The following is a 19,795-nucleotide window of genomic DNA, read 5'->3' as shown; positions in this document are numbered from 1 at the left end:
CTGAAGGCTCCCATTACCCCCATAGGTTAATTTTCTTCTGTGGTTTTTAAGAGTTCACCTGCATGCTACTCAGTTCTATAGCATTCAAAAACATAGGACTGGAGGGTGTCTGAAAGACTTGGTGAGGAAAGTTCTCTAAAACTTCTGAGTGAAGCAGGGCAGAATTAAAGTGGGGATATCTTAATTCCCATTTTTCTCTTACCTTCTGACTGACTCGGATTAAGGCCATTTATTCTTCTATTTGTTTGCCCTCTCTGATAGTTGTTGTTGTTAGGTGCCACTGAGTCAGTTCCAACTCATAGTGACCCTACAGGTCAGAGCAGAACTGCTGCATAGGGTTTCCAAGGAGCGGCTGGTGGATTTGAACTGCCAACCTTTTGGTTAGCAGCTGAGCACTTAACCACTGTACCAGATTGTTCAAAACTAAGGCTTTAACAAAGTAGGCTAGTCTGTTCACCTATCTGTAAGTTAAGTTTAACTGATATTCTGCCCCATATGGTGGCCATTATGAGTAGCAGTCAGAGAATTCAACACATGCACACTGTCTCCTACCACTGTTTCCTAAGAAAATTAGATAATACGAAGCAAGAGAATTCAAGTCAGGCTCAGACAGCTTTGTAACCCAAATGAAAATCATGGGGTGCTGTCAGGAAGGAGGAAAAGGAAGAAGGAAACTAAAAACTGTTTAATGCTTACTATGTGCCCAAGCAGTGTGCTAGGTACTTACACACTTTATGTTTTTTACATCCTTTCAAGTTAGGTATTTTACACTTGTTTTATAACCGACAAAACAGATCCTCAGATTTAACTGTTTTGCCCCAAGTCACAACACAAGAAACGCTAGAACCAGGATTCAAACTTAGGTCTGCTAATAATAACACGTACTGGCAAGGATGTGGAGAATTCGGAATCCTCATATACTGCTGGTGGGAATATAATGTGGTGGAGTCACCTGAGAAAACAGCCTGGCAGCTCCTCAAAAGGTTAAACACAGTTACCACATGATCAGTAACTCTACTCTTAGGCATATACCTGAGATAGATGAAAACATATCTCCACACAAAAACTTGCAAACAAATGTTGACAGCGGCATTATTCATGATAGCAAACAAGTGGAGACAACACAAATGCCTATCAAATGATGAACAGATAAACCAAATGTGGTATCTCCATATAATAAAATATTATTTGGCAATAAAAAAGAATGAAGTACGAATACATGCTACAACATGGATAAACCTTATGCCAGTCACAAAAAAACACGTATTATCTGATTCCATTCATATGAAATGTTCGGAATAGGCAAATCTATAGAGTCAAAAAGTAAATCAGTGGTTGCTCAGGGGTGGGAGGAAATGAAGGATGACTGCTAAAGGGGTTTCTTTTTGGGGTGATGAAAAGGTTCTAAAACTGATTGTGGTGATGGCTGTGTAACTCTGTGAATAAACTAAAAATCACTGAATTGTGCATTATGAATAAGTGAATTGCATGGTATGTGAACTGTATCTCAACAAAACTGTTATTTAAAACAAAAAAACACCTTAGGGCTGCCTAGCTCTAAGTCCATGCTCCACTATAAGATCTAGGGACTGTTTATGTTCTGGCTACCCAGTATTCATTTCCCTTTCCTAGCAGGTTCTGAGAGAACCTGGGTGGTGCAAATAGTTCACGTACTCAGCTGCTAACCAAAAGGTTGGAGGCTTGAGCACACCCAGAGGCACCTCAGAAGAAAGGCCTGGTGATCTACTTTCAGAAAATCAGTCACTGAAAACTTTATGGAGTACAGTTCTACTGACACACATAGGGTGTAGGAATCAACAACTGGTTAGTAGCACCTCAACTTTGTTCTGAAGAATTACTTCCCACCCCAAATTGATAGAATCTGGTCAACCTTCTAAGCCAAGCAGTAGACATGTGACCTAAGGTAAACCTGGTGAATGCTCCCTCCGAAGAATCTAAATTCTTATAGAGTATCCATTACTGCTTCCTAGCCCTTCAGAGCTGCCTCAGTTCCTAGCTATTTTTAAGTTTCTGCAGACTTCCATGAATCGTGTGAACTCTTGATATTCATTCAATAAATTTCCTTTTGCTTAAGTTAGCCCAAGTTGGTTTCTGTTGCCTACCAACAAAAAAAAAGTATACTTTCCAATTTCCTAGGATTGAGAGACATTTTCAAAAGTGTGGTACCTACAAAAGCTTGAAATTACATTTAGAGTACCTGCTTTCTCTTATTTCCACGGCCAGCTGAGCTTAAGAACTTTAGTTTCAGGAAAAAAAAAAAACCTGTGTACTGTGGAGGAGGTATAGTGACTGTCATAGATGCCCCCTGCTACCCAGAAAAAAGGAGATGGGAGATAGTAATTTCAATGATATCTCTAACTTAAGGGACGCACTCCAATTTTATAACGGTAACCAGGGAGGAAGGAGTCACTGGGTGGTGAAACAGTTAACGTGCTCCACTGTAAAGACCGGTAGTTCAAATTCACCTAGAGGTACCTCAGAAGAAAGACCTGTTAATCTACTTCTGAAATACCAACTATTGAAAAACCCTATAGAATAATACAGTTATACTCTGACATACATGGGGTCACCAAGAATTGGAATTGACTCGATGGCAACCAACAACCACCAGTAAGGAAATGTTGCATTAAAAGACTTAGGAAAACAATTTTTCTAGTCATAATAAATTCATGTTAGCAGAAGAACTGACTTATACTGTCAGACCTAGTTGACTAAATAATTTGAGATTCTTGACCTGGTATGAAATTTTGTTGCTAACAGTAAGGACCTTCCATGCCTCCCTCAGTAATGGACTAACTATCCTCCATTTCACCTTCTTTTCTAAAAAATCTTTAAAAGGTATGCCCAGGGTCTGAAGTAGCAAAAGCTGTCACCTTTAAGTCTTATATCTCTAAGTCAGTATAAGGGTTCACGATGTTAAGCAGAATAAAACAGTAGGTTTTCTTAGATCCTCCAAAATCAGTGTTCCTATAAAGCTATCCCTTCAGAATGCCAAAGTTATGCAACTGAGCACAGCATTCAGATCTATAAGTATAGTTACAGACGGCTACATCAACAGATGATGTGTGGGAAGAATCTGTAGTATTATCTGGTTCAACTCTGCCAGGGTAAAATCCTCTTCTGTGAGCATACAACTGTACACGCCTCATTCTCCCAACAATATTACAGCCAAACTGTAACTAAGTTCTAGATCTTAAAAAAAAACTCAAATGCCTGGATGAAACTGTAAAACCAAGTGCTACAGAATAGGGGAGGCGGGGCCAAGATGGCGGAGTAGTCAGACACTTCCGGTGGACCCTCTTACAACAAAGACCCGAAAAAACAAGTGATTCGATTATATATATATATCTGGGGGCCCTGAACAACAAAGGCAGAGTTGAGGAACCGGACTGAGTGGCAGGGGGAGGGAGAGACGGTTTGGAAGCAGTGAGGAGTTACCAGACCTGACCCCAGGGAGAGCCTGAGCCCTTCAGGCCTGAGCAGCTCATGGGTGAGCAGTGAGGCAGACAAGCAGCGGTGCTCAGGAGGCGTGTTTTCCGCACTGGGAGAGACCCAGGACAGAGAGCCTACATGGCCACCCAGAACCAGTGAGAAGCAGCCCACGCTGGTGAAAAATAAGTACTTGCGTACAACGCGCAGATCAAAAACACTCCCCTTAGGGAAAAACCTCTCTCCCATTTACCTCCCTGCTCCCTGCTCTGCACTGGGTCCCGAACCAGCTTCAGCAACAGCCGAGTGCCCTGGGCCAGAAGTAGCGTCCGTCACATGCCCTGAGCCATTCTCCCGGCCTTGGAGAGTGAACCAATTAACAAATGGGAAAAAATAAACTGCAGGCTCCCCTAAGCCAGGAATCCAGGGTAGGCACAGCTCCTTTGCCTAGGGACAGGCATAAGGGATCCACAAACTTTGAGTACCGGTCCCCCTGCATAGACTTGTGTGGAACCATCTCAACAGCGTAGGCCCTCATTACCACAGTACAAAAGGGTATATACCACAAGTCTAACTTTAGCTGTTTCAGCTGTGAAATGGCAGGTTCTTGACATGACACTGCTCTGCCCATAAAGCAGGGTCTTCACCTACCCACATCAGGGGCCTGAGGACTGCTGGCTCCACCCACACCACGTGCAATAGGGGACAATGAATAAGAGGTGCCTGCCAGTCCTTACAGCCAACAGCATTAGGTGCACGTAGTCCGGCTGCAAAACCCACTCACCTACGCGTCCTAGGGAACAGGGACATGCCTTCCTCCTGGATACTAGGAGGTGGCCGTCAGCCCCCTGCCTTGCTCAGAGTGTGTCCCCCTGCCTGTGCCTACACCAATCACCCACGCCTGTCTAGGACTGTAAGTGAGAGCCTCCACCACACACTTAGTAGCTATCTACCTGGGTACCTGAGCTGAATCCATATGGGAGGACTGGGCAGACTCCTTAGCTCACATACCTAGTTAACAGGATCTAACCATCTGGTGACAGGACATTAAAGCTTCAAAGGTGCCAATAATCAAACTAGCTCATACGAGCAGCCTATTTGGGCATATCAAAACAAAACAAGAAGCTAGGACACAGTAAGCAAACATAAATATAATAACTTACTGATGGCTCGCAGACAACAGTCAATATCAAATCACATAAAGAGGCAATCCATGATGGCTTCAGCAAGCTCCCAAAATAAAGAATCTAGAAATTTTCCATAGCAGGAAAATTTCTTGGAATTACCAGAGGCAGAATACAAAAGATTAATACACAGAACTCTTCAGGAAATTAAGCAAAACGCAGAACACGCAATAGAGGAAATTAAAAAGACTAGAGAAAAGCATAATGACAAATTTAACAGGCTGCAAGAACCCACAGAAAGACAGCAATCAGAAATCCAGAAGATTAACAATAAAATTACAGAATTAGACAACTCAACAGAAAGTCATAGGAACAGAATGGTGACACTGGACGTCAAATTGTTGAGACTCAAGATAAAGCACTTGACACCAACTTATTTGAGGAAAAAACAAATAGAAAGATTAAAACAAATGAAGAAACCCTAAGAATTATGTGGGACTCTATCAACAGGAATAACCTACGAGTGACTGGAGTACCTGAACAGGGTGGGATAACAGAAAATACAGAGAGAATTGTTGAAGATTTGCTGGCAGAAAAGTTCCCTGATACCGTGAAAGATGACAAGATATCTATCCAAGATGCTCATCGAACCCCACATAAGGTAGATCCCAAAAGAAAGTCACTAAGACACATTAGAATCAAACTTGCCAAGACCAAAGATAAAGAATTTTAAGAGCAGCTAGGGATAAACAAAAAGTCATCTACAAAGGAGAGTCAATAAGAATAAGCTCAGACTACTCAGCAGAAACCATGCAGACAAGGCGGCAATGGGATGACATATACAAAGCCTTGAAGGAAAAAAATTGCCAGCCAAGAACTATATATCCAGCAAAACTGTCTCTCAAATATGATGGCAAAATCAGACATTTCCAGATAAACAGGAGTTTAGAGAATTTGCAAAAACCAAACCAAAATTACAAGAAATACTAAAGGGAGTCCTCTGGTTAGAAAATCAGCAACATCAGATAACAACCCAAGACTAGAACACAGGACAGAGCAACCAGATATCAACCCAGATAGGGAAGTCACAAAAGAAATCAAAGCTAAAACACTGAAAATAGGGAAACAGAGACGTCAATATGTAAAAGATGACAACATTAAAACAAAAAGGAAGCACTTAAAAAATGTAGACACAGATTTTTCATATGGAGAGGAAGTCAAGGCAATATAAAGAAAGAAAAGACTGGTAGAAACTTAGAAAAATAGGGGTAAATATTAAGGTAACCACAAAGGAAACTAACAATCGTACAAGTCAAAATAAAAAACTAGAAAAATATAAAGACTCAGCAAACACAAAACCAACAACAATGAAAAAGATGAAAAGAAAATACATAAAACGACTCAGCACAGAAAATTAAGTGGAACAAAGAAACTGTCAACAACACACAAAAAAAGACATCAAAATGACAGCACTAAACTCATACCTATCAATAATTATGCTGAATGTAAATGGACTAAATGCACCAATAAAGAGACAGAGTGGCAGACTGGATAAAAAGACACGATCCATCTATATGCTGCCTACAAGAGACACAGCTTAGACTTAAAGACGCTAACTAAAACTCAAAGGATGGAAAAAAAAATATATCAAGCAAACAACACTCAAAAAAGAGCAGGAGTGGCAATACTGATCTCTGACAAAACAGACTTTGAAGTAAAATCCACCACAAAGGATAAAGAAGGACACTATATAATGATTAAAGGGTCAATACACCAGGAGGGCGTAACTACACTAAGCATTTACGCACCCAACGACAGGGCTCCAAAATACATAAAACAAACTCTAACAGCACTGAAGAAGACAGACAGACAGCTCCATGATAGTAGTAGGAGACTACAACACACCACTTTCGGTGAAGGACAGAACATCCAGAAAGAAGCTCAACAAAGACACGGAAGACTTAATTGCTACAATCAACCAACTTGATCTTATAGACATATACAGAACACACCACCCAACAGCAGCCAAGTATATTTTCTCTTGCAATGCACATGGAATATTCTCCAGAATAGATCACTTATTAGGCCATAAAGCAAGCATTAACAGAATCCAAAGTACAGAAATATTACAAAGCATCTTTCTGACCATAAAGCCATAAAAGTAGAAATCAACAACAGAATAATTAGAAGACAATAGATACGTATTAGGGGAAAAACAAAAGGAAAAACAAGAAGAGAAGATGAATAAGAATGGAAAGAATAGCAGCAAGCAACCAGCCAGTCATGAGGCGGGATTTTACTAGTAAGATTTCTACATTCCTTCTTGGTTCTAAAATCCTAATACTTATGGCTTTTTACCCAATGATTCTAAGTAACATCTTGTGCTTTCCATGAATTCTCAGGAGAAAACAGGGAAGACAGACAATATGAATGGTAGTCTTAGGTATCTAAAGTAATACTGATACTTATACAGTGTTCTGCTAGTTCAAAACACTTTGTTTATAGCTTACATCTGACCGTCACGATAAAAACCCTGAGGGAGCTTGCCTTATTATTTCTACTTTACAGAAAAAGCTAGATATCAGACTGGCAGTGACTGGAGCACTAATTACCTATATATCAATACTGAGTGTACAAGTAACAAAGTCAATTTTAAATTTTAACACAAGATGAGAAACAGGAGCCAGTAAGGGTCCATCGAAGGAGCCGTGGTAGAGCAATGGTTAAGTGCTAGGCTGTGAGATCTGGTCAGCAGCTCTGCGGGGGGTGGGTGAGGAACATCTGACTCATCTGCTCCTGTAAAGATTACAGTCCAGGAAACCCTATGGGGTAGTTCTACTCTGTCCTGTAAGGTCGCTATGAGTCACAACTGACTCGAAGGCACACAACAATGGTCCATCAAGAATTAGGTCTGCTAAATTAACCAAATTTCCTTTTTTGATAGAACTACTAAATGAGATAATAGTCCATAACATTTATTGAGCATTTATCATGTACTAGGCACTGCATTAAGGTGCCCTGGTGGCACAGTGGTTAAAGCATTCGACTGCTAACCGAAAAGTCAGTGGTTCGAAACCACCAGCGGCTCCTCAGGAGAAAGATGTGGCAGTCTGCTTCCATAAAGATTTACAGCCTTGGAAACCCTATGGGGACACTCTGAGTTGGAAATGACTCCATGGCAGTGGGTTTCAGGCACTGTACTAAGCATGTTGTGTGCCGTGAGCTGCTGAGTTGATTCTGACTCACAGGAATCCTAGAGGACAGAATAGAACTGCCTCATTGGGTTTCCTAGGCTGTCACCTTTAGGGGAGCAGATCATCAGGTCTTTTCACCCGTGGACTAGCTGGTGGCTTCGAACCTCTGACCTTTCAGTTCACAGCCAAGCACTTAATCGTTGCACCACCAGGGCTCCTTGTACTAAGTATACTTGTTCTAATTATCTAACTTAACCTACAAAACAACCCTATGTAATATACTACTACTCCAATTTTACAGCTGAGGAAACTGTGGCTTAGAGAGGTACCCCAAATAATTAACTCAGAAAAGAGGAGAACTGGAATTCAACCAGGGCAGACTGATTGCAGTTAATGCTCTTAAATACTTCCCTAGACCACGTTCACCTGTAGACATAGGTAACCTTAAGTATTTTAAGTACAACTGAACATTGAAAGCCTACTGTCTGCCAGGTGCTGCTGTGCTAAATACTGGAGGTACAAAGTTGAATGATACAGTCTCTAGAGTAGAAGAACTCACCATAAGTCTTTTCATTCCTGTAGATAAATTAACATGAATTGCACTATAAAAAAGCAGACGTCTAAATACTTTTTATATTTGCACCCAAGTTGCCTATATATCTGATAATACATAGCCTTATCTTGATGTTCTCTCCAGTCATAATAAACTTTTGGTTGGCCCACAAAGCACACTCTCACCTCTGGTCAATCACCACTGTATTCTCTGCTTGGAACATGGATCACTTCTTGCAGGTTATTCCATCTTTCCCTTAGGACTATATATCTTCAACTAGAAATGTGTCCATCATGCTATACTGGAATTACACGTACAATTAGGCATCCTTTCCACCAGACTGTGAGGGCAGGAATCCTATCCGCCTTGTTCATCACAGTATCCCCAGTGCCTAACACCTTGTAAGTCATTCAGTACATATTTGCTCAATGAAAAAGTGCTGAATGGTGTCACAGGGTTTTTGTCCTTAGCCCAGCTTGGATTGAACCGTTTTATAAACTTAAGACAATGAACACATGCTCACAAACTTGCATGTATAATGCATATTTATGTATACATGAATATGTATCTTTTTATTGTTCTTTCCACTAAAAGCCCTAGTAGAAAAAGAGTGCGCCAGTCCCCAGAACTTGGTCTTCAATTAAAAAAAAAAAAACCAAATCCATTGCCATCGAGTCGATTTCAACTCATAGTGATGCTACTGGACGGAACAGAACTGCTTCATAGGGTTTCCAAGGTGTAATCTTTATGGAAGCTGACTGCCACATCTTTAACACTGCCCCCCAATAACAGGAATCAGGGCCCCTTGGGGAAATGGCTGATTCCAAAGCTGTGGCAGGGGAGGTAAATAAGCCTGGCATCCATGTTATTCCAGAAAGTAAGTGCTCAAGAAAAATGAAGGGGGTACATCAAAGAGCTCTCACTGGCCAAATCTAGGACAATCTGAACACAAAAATACTGCTGGAAACAAACAAATTCAGGAGTCATACTGATAATAGATATATAAGGTGGGAATAACTAAAGGCTCTTCTTTGTAGGGCCAACTGTGGAAGGAATGCTCGAGTTGGAAACTCATCATTTTTGTAATCATCACGGTATAAACAAAGAATCATCAATGGATGACAGCTTTATTCAAAGCCAAAAGGTAGAAACAATCCATCAATGGATGAACAGATACAAAATATGGTATATAACATTCAGTGGAATATTACTTAGCAATAAAAAGGGATGAAATACTGATACATGCTACAACTTGACAAACTTTGAAAACATTATGCCAAGTAAAAGAAGCCAGATATAAAAGGTCACATAATGTATGATTCCATTTACATGAAACATTCAGACAAGTAAATCACAGAGACAGCAGACTGGTGGTTGCCAGCAGCTGAGGGGAGAAAGGAGTATTTAATAGGTACTGCTTAATAGGTATAGGGTTTTCTTTTGGAGTGATGAAATGTCTTGGAACTAGATAGGGGTGGGGGTTGCACAACACTGTCAATGTACTAAATGCCACTGAATTGTTCACTTTATAACAGTTAATTTTATGTTAGGTGAATTTCACCTCAAAATATCTGCATGATATTAAAGTGCTCCCCACAGACTGCTGATTAGCTTCAAGGGAGGGAAAAAAAGTAATTACACAGCAGAAAAATCGGACAACACCTTGACAGGGTAATCAAAATTAACATCACCAGTGAGGGATGGACAGACGTTGTGTATGCCTCCAAACGTGATATCCTGGAAGGCCACAACGTGACTTCTGCAGTATTCCAGCTGAGAACGCAAACTTCAATCTAATTATGTGGAAACATCAGACAAACCCAAAATGAGAAAGTTTCTATTAAATAAAGAGGGGCGACAGAAAAATCTGGGAACAGGTAAGGGTGATGGTTGAACAGGATGATGAACATGAGTTAAAGTCACTGCAAAGAATGCAAAGAATGTTGAAATGGCAAGTGTTTTGCTACATATATACTTATCCCAAGAAAAAGGAGGGAGGGCTGTTTTTAAAATGTCAACGTCGTAAAATATTTAAAAAAAAAAAAAGAAAAAAAAACCACTAGTGAAATGTTCACAATTAAAAGAGGTTAAAGACATTTTGATCAATGATTCTATAGAAGAATCCCAATCAAAAGGAGGAAAATGTAGAACAGAATTTCAAATTCTGAGGGACTCTAGACTTTCTGGAGCTGTGAAGGTTGGATGAACCCCTGAAACTACTGCCCTGAGATAATCTTTAAACCTTAAACCAAAAAATCCCCTGAAGTCTTAAAACCAAACAATAGTTTAGCTTAACTAGTAAAAAATGCCTGCCTTGAGCATTATGCTCTTTTAAGAATTATCTACAGGGAACCAAACTGGTAACAGCAACTGCCCCCCCTTGGGGAGGCAGTGAATTTGTGTTAATGGGGGAGGAACAACTCAGAAAAGGAGGGTGAGGATGGTTGACAACTCAAAGAATATAATCAATGCTACCAAATGGTATATGTAGAAACTGTTGAATTGGTGTATGTTTTGCTGTGTATATTTTCAGCAACAACAAAATAAATAAAATTAAAAAAAAAAAAAAGAGGTTAAAGAGACAGAACAACTAAATGCAATGTCTAATCCTAGACTGGATCCTGTACAGAAGAAAAAAAACGCTATAAGGGACAGTCTGGAGTCAACTGAAAATTGGAATACAACTGATGAGGTAGAAATATTTTATCAATGTTAAACTGACTAAAAATGATAACTGTATTATATGAGAGAATAGCCCTATTCTTAGAAAATATACATTGAAATATTTAGAAGTAAAGGGCCATGATTTTATAATTTACCTTTAAAAGGTTCAGAAAGATAGTGTGAGTGCATGTGCTTGCATGCAAGTAGAGAGAGAAATGGAGAACAACAAAGAGAAAGAGAAAACAGGTTGCACTGTACCGTTCCCATAGATCAAAAAGAAATGTAATGCTTAGAATCAACTTACAACATTACATACGCTATGAAAGGGTGAAACATACCTGAATAGGAGATGGCTTTTCCCAGCCCATTTCAAAAATTCCCATTAGTAACTCCCGTTTCAAACAGTAATCTTCAAATTCATTTCCTTTTGTGGAGGTCACATCCTAGCCAAACAAACAAGAAAAACAGAATAAAGTACAACTGTGTTCCTTTGGTAGTTAATATGCTTAAGAAACTTGTCTGAGAGGCTAATTCTTTACCTACTCCATCTTAAATATAAACATAAGCAGATTACTTCTGTCTTGATCTATATATTTCAACTATTCTTGAAGAACAACTACTCTCCCTTCAACGCACACAAGCCACTTAAAAACTATGTTTTGGGAAAAAGCCATCCTCTGGTCACATTCTTCTAAGGACTGGTAGAATACTGTTATTTTCTATACACACAAGTATCATGTTGTGAACTGGAAGTCACAGAGGTAGTAGGGTCGAATTCTGGTTCCACCACTCATTAACCACAAATATGCTTGGCTAAACCAGGGTTTCTCAAGTTCAGCACTTTTGACATTCTGGGCAAGAAAATTCTTTGTTGTAGGGGGCTGTCCTGTAGCAGCTCCCCAGTTGTGATAACCAAAAATGTCTCTGGACATTGCTAAATGTCCCCGGGGGGGGGGTGGCAAAATCAGCCCTGGCTGAGAACACTGGGCTAAGTGAGCTAACATCTGTGAACTTCAGTTTTCTCATTCACAAAATGGGGATAAAATCTAGTCTGTTTATCTTACAGTTGTTGGCAACAAAAGAGAATTCTGAGAAAATGCCTTGAAAACCATTAAAAGTATTCCATAAACTAGACTGTAAGATGTACATATTATAATCATACATTATATACTATAAATACACCATCTATCATTATGTAAATAAGTAAATATTTCAAGGAATGGTGGAAATTTTTGGCCTTTCAAAATATACGGTCTATACAATTAGAGTAATTTCAACCTACTTAAGAGTAAACATAGCGTTTATTGTTACTATGAGTAACTACTTCACTTCTAGAGTTTCTACAACACTTTTCCCCCTGAATTTCTCAACCAACTTACCGAAGTTTTGATTCTTAGATCCTTTGGAGGGAGTTTTAAAGTCTTTTTCCAGTCATCACCAGGTCTACAGAGAATATAATAAAACTGAAGTTTCAGAATTCATGGCATCAATATTCTAATAATACAAAGATGATTCATCTCAATTATAACTAACTTCTGAACAAGCATGGTAAATTTAATATAGTGCCATTTACTTAAGAATATAGCTAACAACAGAGTCAAACAACTTTAGAAAAAGTGTTCTGCTTACAAAGAGAAACAATCTAGAGAGGATCAAAAATCAAAAATAGAAGTGAGTAAAGCATTCATCTGCAACCCATGTTTTGTTTGACCTTCATAGTGCAAGGATGTGATAATTTAAATTAGTTGCCAACAAGAAAAATTAAGTGATTTCATGTAAAAGTCTAGATTCTAATTTTTCTTGAAAAATTGGATGCTTTAGCAACACCAGTTCCAAATTCTTCCATGGTAACAGTCTCATAGCACCTAGTAAGTAGAATTTAAAATCAAGCAGCTGTCTCCTTTAAATAGGGCAAAAAACCAAACCCAAACCAAACCCACCGTTGTTGCTGATATAGCGACCAAGTAGGACGGAGTAGAACTGTCCCATAGGGTTTTCAAGGCCGTAATCTTTACAGAAGCAGGCCGCCATATCTTTCTCCCGGGGAGCTGCTGGCTGGGTTCAAACTACTGACCTTTTCGGTTAGCAGCCAAGCACTTAACTCACTGTGGCCACCAGGGCTCCCAAACAGGTTAAGTACCCTCTAATTTGGCACAGTCCTGTAGGCATCTGAGTTTATAACTTTTGGTGACTAGTTAAAATTAAGAGCTCTGAAATTTCAGACCTCAGTTGAAGTCTTGACTCTCCTACTTCTGCTACTTTGCACCAGTTACTTTTCTAGGCCTCCTTCTCTCATATCTAAAACGGGTTATTAAGAACTATAAAAAGCAATTTCTATAAAGCCTTCAGCACAGTGCCTGACAAAATAAGAACTCAGTATTTGCTGTTAATGAGCATGTCTCTTAATCTTTTTACTGAGGATGCTTGAAAACATGAAAAAGAATAAAAAGGAAAATACAAACAGAACAAAATTTTCCTTTTGGTCAGATAAAAAATCTCAATAAAATTAATACCCAAAGCATCTAATAAAAAATTGTTGGGAAATGTTTGCAGACAGTAGTGCTTTTAACTGTGTATCTTTAAAGTAAGTAATGTTTTTACTACAGCTATTCTTATATAACAGGAGCCCCTAAAACATCTCAGTCTTGATTTAGAAAGATAAGCACTTATTTTACTTAAAGCAAGGCCCCACATAATCCAAAAGTCTGTAACACAGATAACCATTTACTAGTATGGATACTAAATCCTTCACCTCAGTCAGTAACATCGAAGTTTCTAAGCAAAAATGTCAGTTCATCACAACAGACCTGCCACATTGTCAAATTCAACAGTGAATAAAAATGGAAAAGACACTAATGCAAAATCTCTCTACAAGGGACTTATGAGGTCAAAACAAAGAATAACTATTGAAACTGAGAAAAATAAGTGATGGAGGTATTAGAAGAGTTCTGAGACAGTTGATGGGATCTAGAAGCCTTCATGGAAGAGATGACACGTGAACTGACATCTGAAGAAGTGACTGAATTGAAATGAAACCATTAATCCTGGGAAAAGTAAAACAAACTGTTTAAAAAATTAACAAATTGTTTAAACAGAAAATACTGTGTCATCACGAAATAACAGATTTATATGATTCTATCCTTAATTAAAAAGTCTAAATTCTGCTAACCTATTCATACCGGTGGAGTGGTTAAGCATTTGGTTGTTAAGCAAACGGCTGGCAGTTCAAATTCACCAGCTGCTCCTTGGAAACCCTATGGGGCAGTTCTACTCTGTCCTACAGGGTCACCAGAGTCAGAATCGACTCGATGGCAATGGGTTTTTATTCATATTTTATCAAAAGACAAACTACGACTTGATATTCTTTTTCTATACTTATTAAAGCATTCACCTGATAACTAGAATATGCATTAATGCCAATTTTCCCAGTGAACAAATCAATTTAACTCAGAATTAATTCTTATAGGTCGCTAGAGAACTACATCTATGTAGCATCCTGGTAGCTTATGAGCGCTAATTTCTTCAGAAAGTGCTTCTTAAGCATGGAAGGGATCTAGGTTGTTGTAATAAAACACACAGTTAGTTCGGTGAACCAAAGTTTCATCACCTTATGAAGATTTCTAGATGTTAAATGAATTTATATGGCTAGATTCTTAACAACAAAAACCAAATCTCAAATGGGGTTAAACAGTCTTAGATGTTAATTTCCTACAACTGTATTTTTTAGAGTGACAGTTACCATTCAAATCATTTAACATGTGCACGTAAACCTAACAGACTACAAACTTACAGCTTTGAGAGAAAAAATATTCTATAGTAAGACAAGCCTCTTAAATTCTTAAGAGTCAACAAAGGGGGTTGGGACTATTCAGAAATGGGCGTTTCCAAGAGTTCAAAATCCTGAGTTCACTACGATTTATAATAGGTTCTTGTTTTGTGTGTGTGTAAAAAGAGGGAAAAGCTTTTTAAAGGTAGAAAACCAAAGTTCTATAAACTACAAAAAAAGTTATGGGTAAATTTTCTATAAGTGAACATGCCTGGAATTCAGAAGGCTGGGCAAATATGACTCTTTAAATTTAAAACTTGAAACTGGCTTTAACTGATGCTTAATAAACTAAGATTTAAGGTGCCCTTGTAATACTAGAAAACTCTACTGGCAAAAATAAAATGAATCTGATTATTTCACTCACATATAACAAACTCAGCTAATAACTTCTATACTGAGATAATTACGAAAGCCAGAAATGTTTCAAAAAATAATCTATACAAAACTGGTATCTACCATCTGTGCCTGTTTATTACTTAATAAACCATAATTAACTACGGCAGAAATATATTCTGTGCCACTGCAAATACCTAGTGGGCATAAAACATGTTCTCTATTTGCAATCAAAACAGTTAAATTAGGTATGCATAAAGCAGTTGACAACAAAGAAATCTCCTCAGTCCCTCAAGTGTATTATTGTTTATTCTAACACTTACTTAATAGCGGTGGTCATACTCTGTGCTTGCTGTTGAGTGCCATTATTGATTGTGTTGGTGTTTTTCAGCTGGTTCATCTGTTGCTGTGTCTGTGTTCCCCCTCCTCCGGGGCCACCACTGGGCTTCACAGGGCCCCTCAGTTGACCATTTTGACTGGATAGACCCATTATAACAGGGTTCTCTGTTCTGGCCGTGCTCATGCTGTGTTAATTGTAAAGATGTCTCTTTCAAACTTCAAAACTTTTGAAAGTCAGTAGAGAAACTGTAATAACAGTTTATTAGGCTCTCCAAAACGAAGAGATAAATATAAGTCTTGCTCAATATATGAGTCCTTTATTGCAATGCAGGCAAGCACCTGTAAGTCTCTGAACCGTAAGCAGCAGTAACTTGCTCTCATGCACCAAAACCAACTTTTTATTTTTAAAAAGTCCTCTATCAAAGTTGAGCTGTATCTGAATTACTCACTTCAATCTGAAACAAAGGGGGAAAAAAATTAAATTAGCACACATAGGAAAGTTAGAAAAACTTTTGTTTTCCTTCGTTAAGAACTCCTTTAAAAAACACCTTTAAAAAGAAATCATCTCTTAAAGAATTAAGAATACATTTTTACTTAGCCCAAATTACTATCCAGGCTAGAAAAGACAACGATGAACTGCCTCAAAACCAAACCTACAAATCAATTTCAAACATCTTCAACAAAAATTGTCAGTTCAAAGCAACTGGAGAGAAGATAACTACAAAGATACTATGACTAAATTAGCATTAATTGTCAATGACAATCTCTTCGCTTCACTTTCCTCACTGATGAATTCTTTAAAAGTTTCAGCCACTCCTAAGAGTCAGTAATTCTTTATACTTAGTAATCGCGTTACAACTCAGTGATGTATCAAACAATTTACTTAATGTAAATCTACATATGAACAGAGCAAAACAATTTTTTTTTTCTATCTGACAGCAACTGAGAGTCCCTGAAGAGTTAAGTAAGTTTCTGACCTGAACTTTAAACTTTCAGAAAAAACTTTGTGCCCTTATGAGTTTCAACTATAGAAACTGAACTTATGAAGAAAAATGTGGTATGTTCCTTTTTCCCTTAAGTTTTTGCTCCTTAAAATAGTGACTGAAGCAATGTTTACATTTCAAAATCTTATGCCTGAAAAACAGCCAAGAAAATCTTTAACTACTTTAATAAAATCTGACTACTAAAAAACTATTAGCTACATTTTACTATTTTTTCCCAAAAGTATGTCCTAATTTAAAATAGCATTATTGTTCAAAAACAGATAAAAAACACATAAAATTTCCTGTATAAAAGGAAATATCTATGAATGGCTAAGCACACTCGTGACTCTAATAAACCCTTCCAAGAAACCCAGAGTACTAAATTTAACTATTTGTTTTAAAAAAGAACTGGTCAACTCCCATCACTTTTAAATTCTGTTCCCAAAATCGAATCACAATCATGCGTTGCTTAACGTCCACAATATGTTGTGATAGGATGCTGTGATCTGGACGTTGTGTGAACACCATATTATATACAGGCAGTCCTCAGAGTACGAATGAGTTCTGTTCCTACGTCTGTCTTTAAGTTGAATTTGTACATAAGTCGGAACAGTTAGGTATGGTCCATATCTAATGTCAGTCAAATACGTGTCTTAATATATGGTATATAGTGTACCTTTTACGCATTAAAGAAATACTTCCAGATACACTAAAACATCTTTAACATAATACAGTAATAACAATGTTCTGATGCACATCGCAAAGTAGTGCCCATTTGTTATTAGGAACCATAGTATGTACCTCGAATTTTTAATATAATAGACTTCTACAGGGTAGGTTCGAAACTATGGGTTGTACGTAAGTGAAGTTTGTAAGTTGGGCATTTGTAGCCCAGGGACTACCTGTACTTAGTAAAGCTAGACGGAATACTGTAGGATACCTGTATTGACTAAACAGCCACTGAGAAGCTGTTGCGTTCCCTATGTCCGGTTCTCCGATCAGGATTTCTGAACTCTATTGTAACCTTATGGGACCACATACATGTATGTGGTTGGACGTTGTCTGAATGGACGTTATGCAGCACGTGACTGCATTCAAAAACTTAGTAAATAAAAACTTAATTACAAATCCCAGAAAACAAAAGCCTGTTTTTTCAAACTCCTTTACATTTCTTAACAAAAATACACTAGCTTATGAACCAGTGATTATTTTTGCCATACATCATAGCTTCTTAAATTCGAAATTATAAAATGCTCCTTTATTATGTCTTCCTTATTTAATGGAAAATCAGGTTGCTCAAAGCAAATCCTAATTATCACGTACACAGAGCTATATATTTCTAAGTTTCCCTGCATCTGACTGACCACTTAAGCAGACCATGGTTAACAGCCACCTAATTTCAGTTTCAGGGTAGTAAACGGTTTCCTGATTTGGCAGGTTTATATTATTATGATGAACGATATCACCGTGTTCACACAGGGAGACTTACTTGTCTGCAAGGCACTAAGAGGATGAAGAGGGCAACCCCTAAACATTAAATATTATTACTATCCATCACGCACAACAGGACCTCGTTTCTCTCTAGATCCTAAATGTGACTATGTGGTAGCTGCTCCCCTCTTAATTAAGCTGAAATCTGCACTGCAGTTTTATGTCTCAGAGAAAGAAATACTCCTTCTGGCCCTTCCCAATTTAGAGTTGCAAATTGTATTTCTACATTTTCAAAAATACGAAGGAAACATAAACTAATTGGGAGGAGCCACTAGTGGAGTTAATTACTGCACTTCCCAGGTTGTACTTAGCAAATGATAGTTTCACACTGAAAATATTATTGTCATCTCGAACAAGAGCTTTTGTTTACAAATGCAGCGCAGTTTCTCTATGCTAGATATGCAAGTTGTAGTGGGGTTTATTCTGAGGGGAAAAAGGAGACTCTGGAAGAGAAAAGGGAATGAGAGATAAATCAGAGACAAGCCAATGATAGGAGCCCCGTTTTGTGAGGCAATAATTTCTGGTCTACGTTCTCTGCACCCTCACTCCCTTACACACTTCAAGTCAGCTTCCTCTGGCCATAAACACAAAAGGGTTGGGGCCCTGCAATCGTATCTGCGCAACATGAGCCAGGAACCAGCTCCGCGGGCAGGAAACAATAGGGACTCGCTCCACAGGCCTCGAAGTGATACCCCTACCTCAGAAAGCCCCTCATTTTCTCCACGGCTCGGGGGCTCCACAAACACACTCTTGTTATCGATCTAAAAGCCCCATCCCAATTTAAGCAGCTGCTGGCCCTCTTCTTAACAGGGCCCTCAAATCCTGCATATCCATGCCGCCCCCTATAGGGCCGCCGCGTACCCTATAACCTACACCACTCCCCGAGTCCTTGCCTCTCCCATACTCATCATCTTCTATAAAACTCCTCCGAGTACTTTGCCCGCTCTGTATCTGGACCCCGCCGCGCACGACATTCCTATATTCTGCTCCTCTCAGGCGTCCGCGTCCCACACAGCTGCCGGCAGCTGCCCGCCTTCCTCCCCAGGGCCCGGGCCAGGCCTTAGGCCTCAGCCTCGGAGCGCCCCACACGCCAGGCTCGAGGCTTCCTGCAATCCCGGCGGCTCCTCAGACCTTGGCCCCACCACCTCACCCCACTCCCCGCAGCTCAGGCCCAAGTCCTACCACTGAGGCCACTCCCGCTAGGCACCCTCGGTCCTTTATTGTTGACTCGAAGCTCCCAAAATGGCGGCGGCTCCTTCCTCCTCGGAAACCTCCGCCCACCCCCACCCGGCCCCCTCGCTTCGGCCTCTTCCTGCCCCCGCCCCGCTCCTGAGGCCGCTCTACAGAGCAGCCAGCGCCGGCCCGGCTCCCCAGGCCCATCCAGCCCTACCTCCGCCGCTGCCCGCTCTCACCGAGCCGCCGAAGTCGCCGCCGGAGCTGAACTAACTCGACTCCCCTACCCCCTCCCTCGCTCGCCCGCCCGCTCCCCCGCTGCCTCCCTCCCTCTCTCTTTCCCTGTCTCTCCGCATGGCGGCGGCCGCGGCTCCTCCTCCACTCAAGATGGCGAGAGCGCAGGCCGCTGCAGCTGCTGCGCCCGCCGCGGCGTCACGGCCTTGCCTGCATCGCGGAAGGAGAAATGCGTCCCAGGCAGGCCCCCTGAGGGAAAAATGGAGGACCGTTCTCCCACACGGAAGGGGGGACCAGCGGGTGTCCAGCTTGGGGGAAAAGTTGAAGGGGAAATACAGTTTCCTTTCTGAAGAGAAAGGAGGGGTTCTTTTTTCCACAGCTGAGGAGAAATGTTTGGGGAATGAGGGGTGGGAAGAGTCCACCCTGCCTTT

General features: G+C 39.9%; 1 protein-coding gene across 8 annotated transcripts in view; it reads right to left on the bottom strand.

Annotated features, from left to right (window-relative positions):
• DDX6 (DEAD-box helicase 6) overlaps positions 1 to 19,514 on the bottom strand; it is a 42,011-nt gene extending 22,497 nt beyond the window's left edge. For 3 of the 8 annotated variants that reach the window (XR_002825532.1, XM_023739927.1, XM_023739923.1), the window contains exons 1-5: positions 19,140 to 19,223; positions 15,468 to 15,938; positions 12,365 to 12,428; positions 11,324 to 11,428; positions 10,013 to 10,114 (exon numbers count right to left, since the gene is read on the bottom strand). Coding sequence is in view for 7 of the 8 variants with exons in the window: in XM_023739927.1 (XP_023595695.1) it covers positions 10,013 to 10,114; positions 11,324 to 11,428; positions 12,365 to 12,428; positions 15,468 to 15,667 (471 nt within the window). In the remaining variant the exon portion in view is untranslated. Of the gene's footprint in view, positions 1 to 10,012; positions 10,115 to 11,323; positions 11,429 to 12,364; positions 12,429 to 15,467; positions 17,068 to 19,139; positions 19,224 to 19,347 lie in introns of those variants that run through there. The other 5 variants (XM_023739924.1, XM_023739926.1, XM_004385652.2 and 2 more) reach the window with 5 other exon arrangements.
• Between the last annotated feature and the right edge of the window lie 281 nt (positions 19,515 to 19,795).

Source organism: Trichechus manatus, unplaced genomic scaffold (genome assembly GCF_000243295.1).
Source record: "Trichechus manatus latirostris isolate Lorelei unplaced genomic scaffold, TriManLat1.0 scaffold00143, whole genome shotgun sequence".
Classification (NCBI taxonomy): Eukaryota; Metazoa; Chordata; class Mammalia; order Sirenia; family Trichechidae; genus Trichechus; species Trichechus manatus.
Note: the sequence above shows the minus strand (reverse complement) of the source record. Positions and strands in the feature narration are given on the sequence as shown.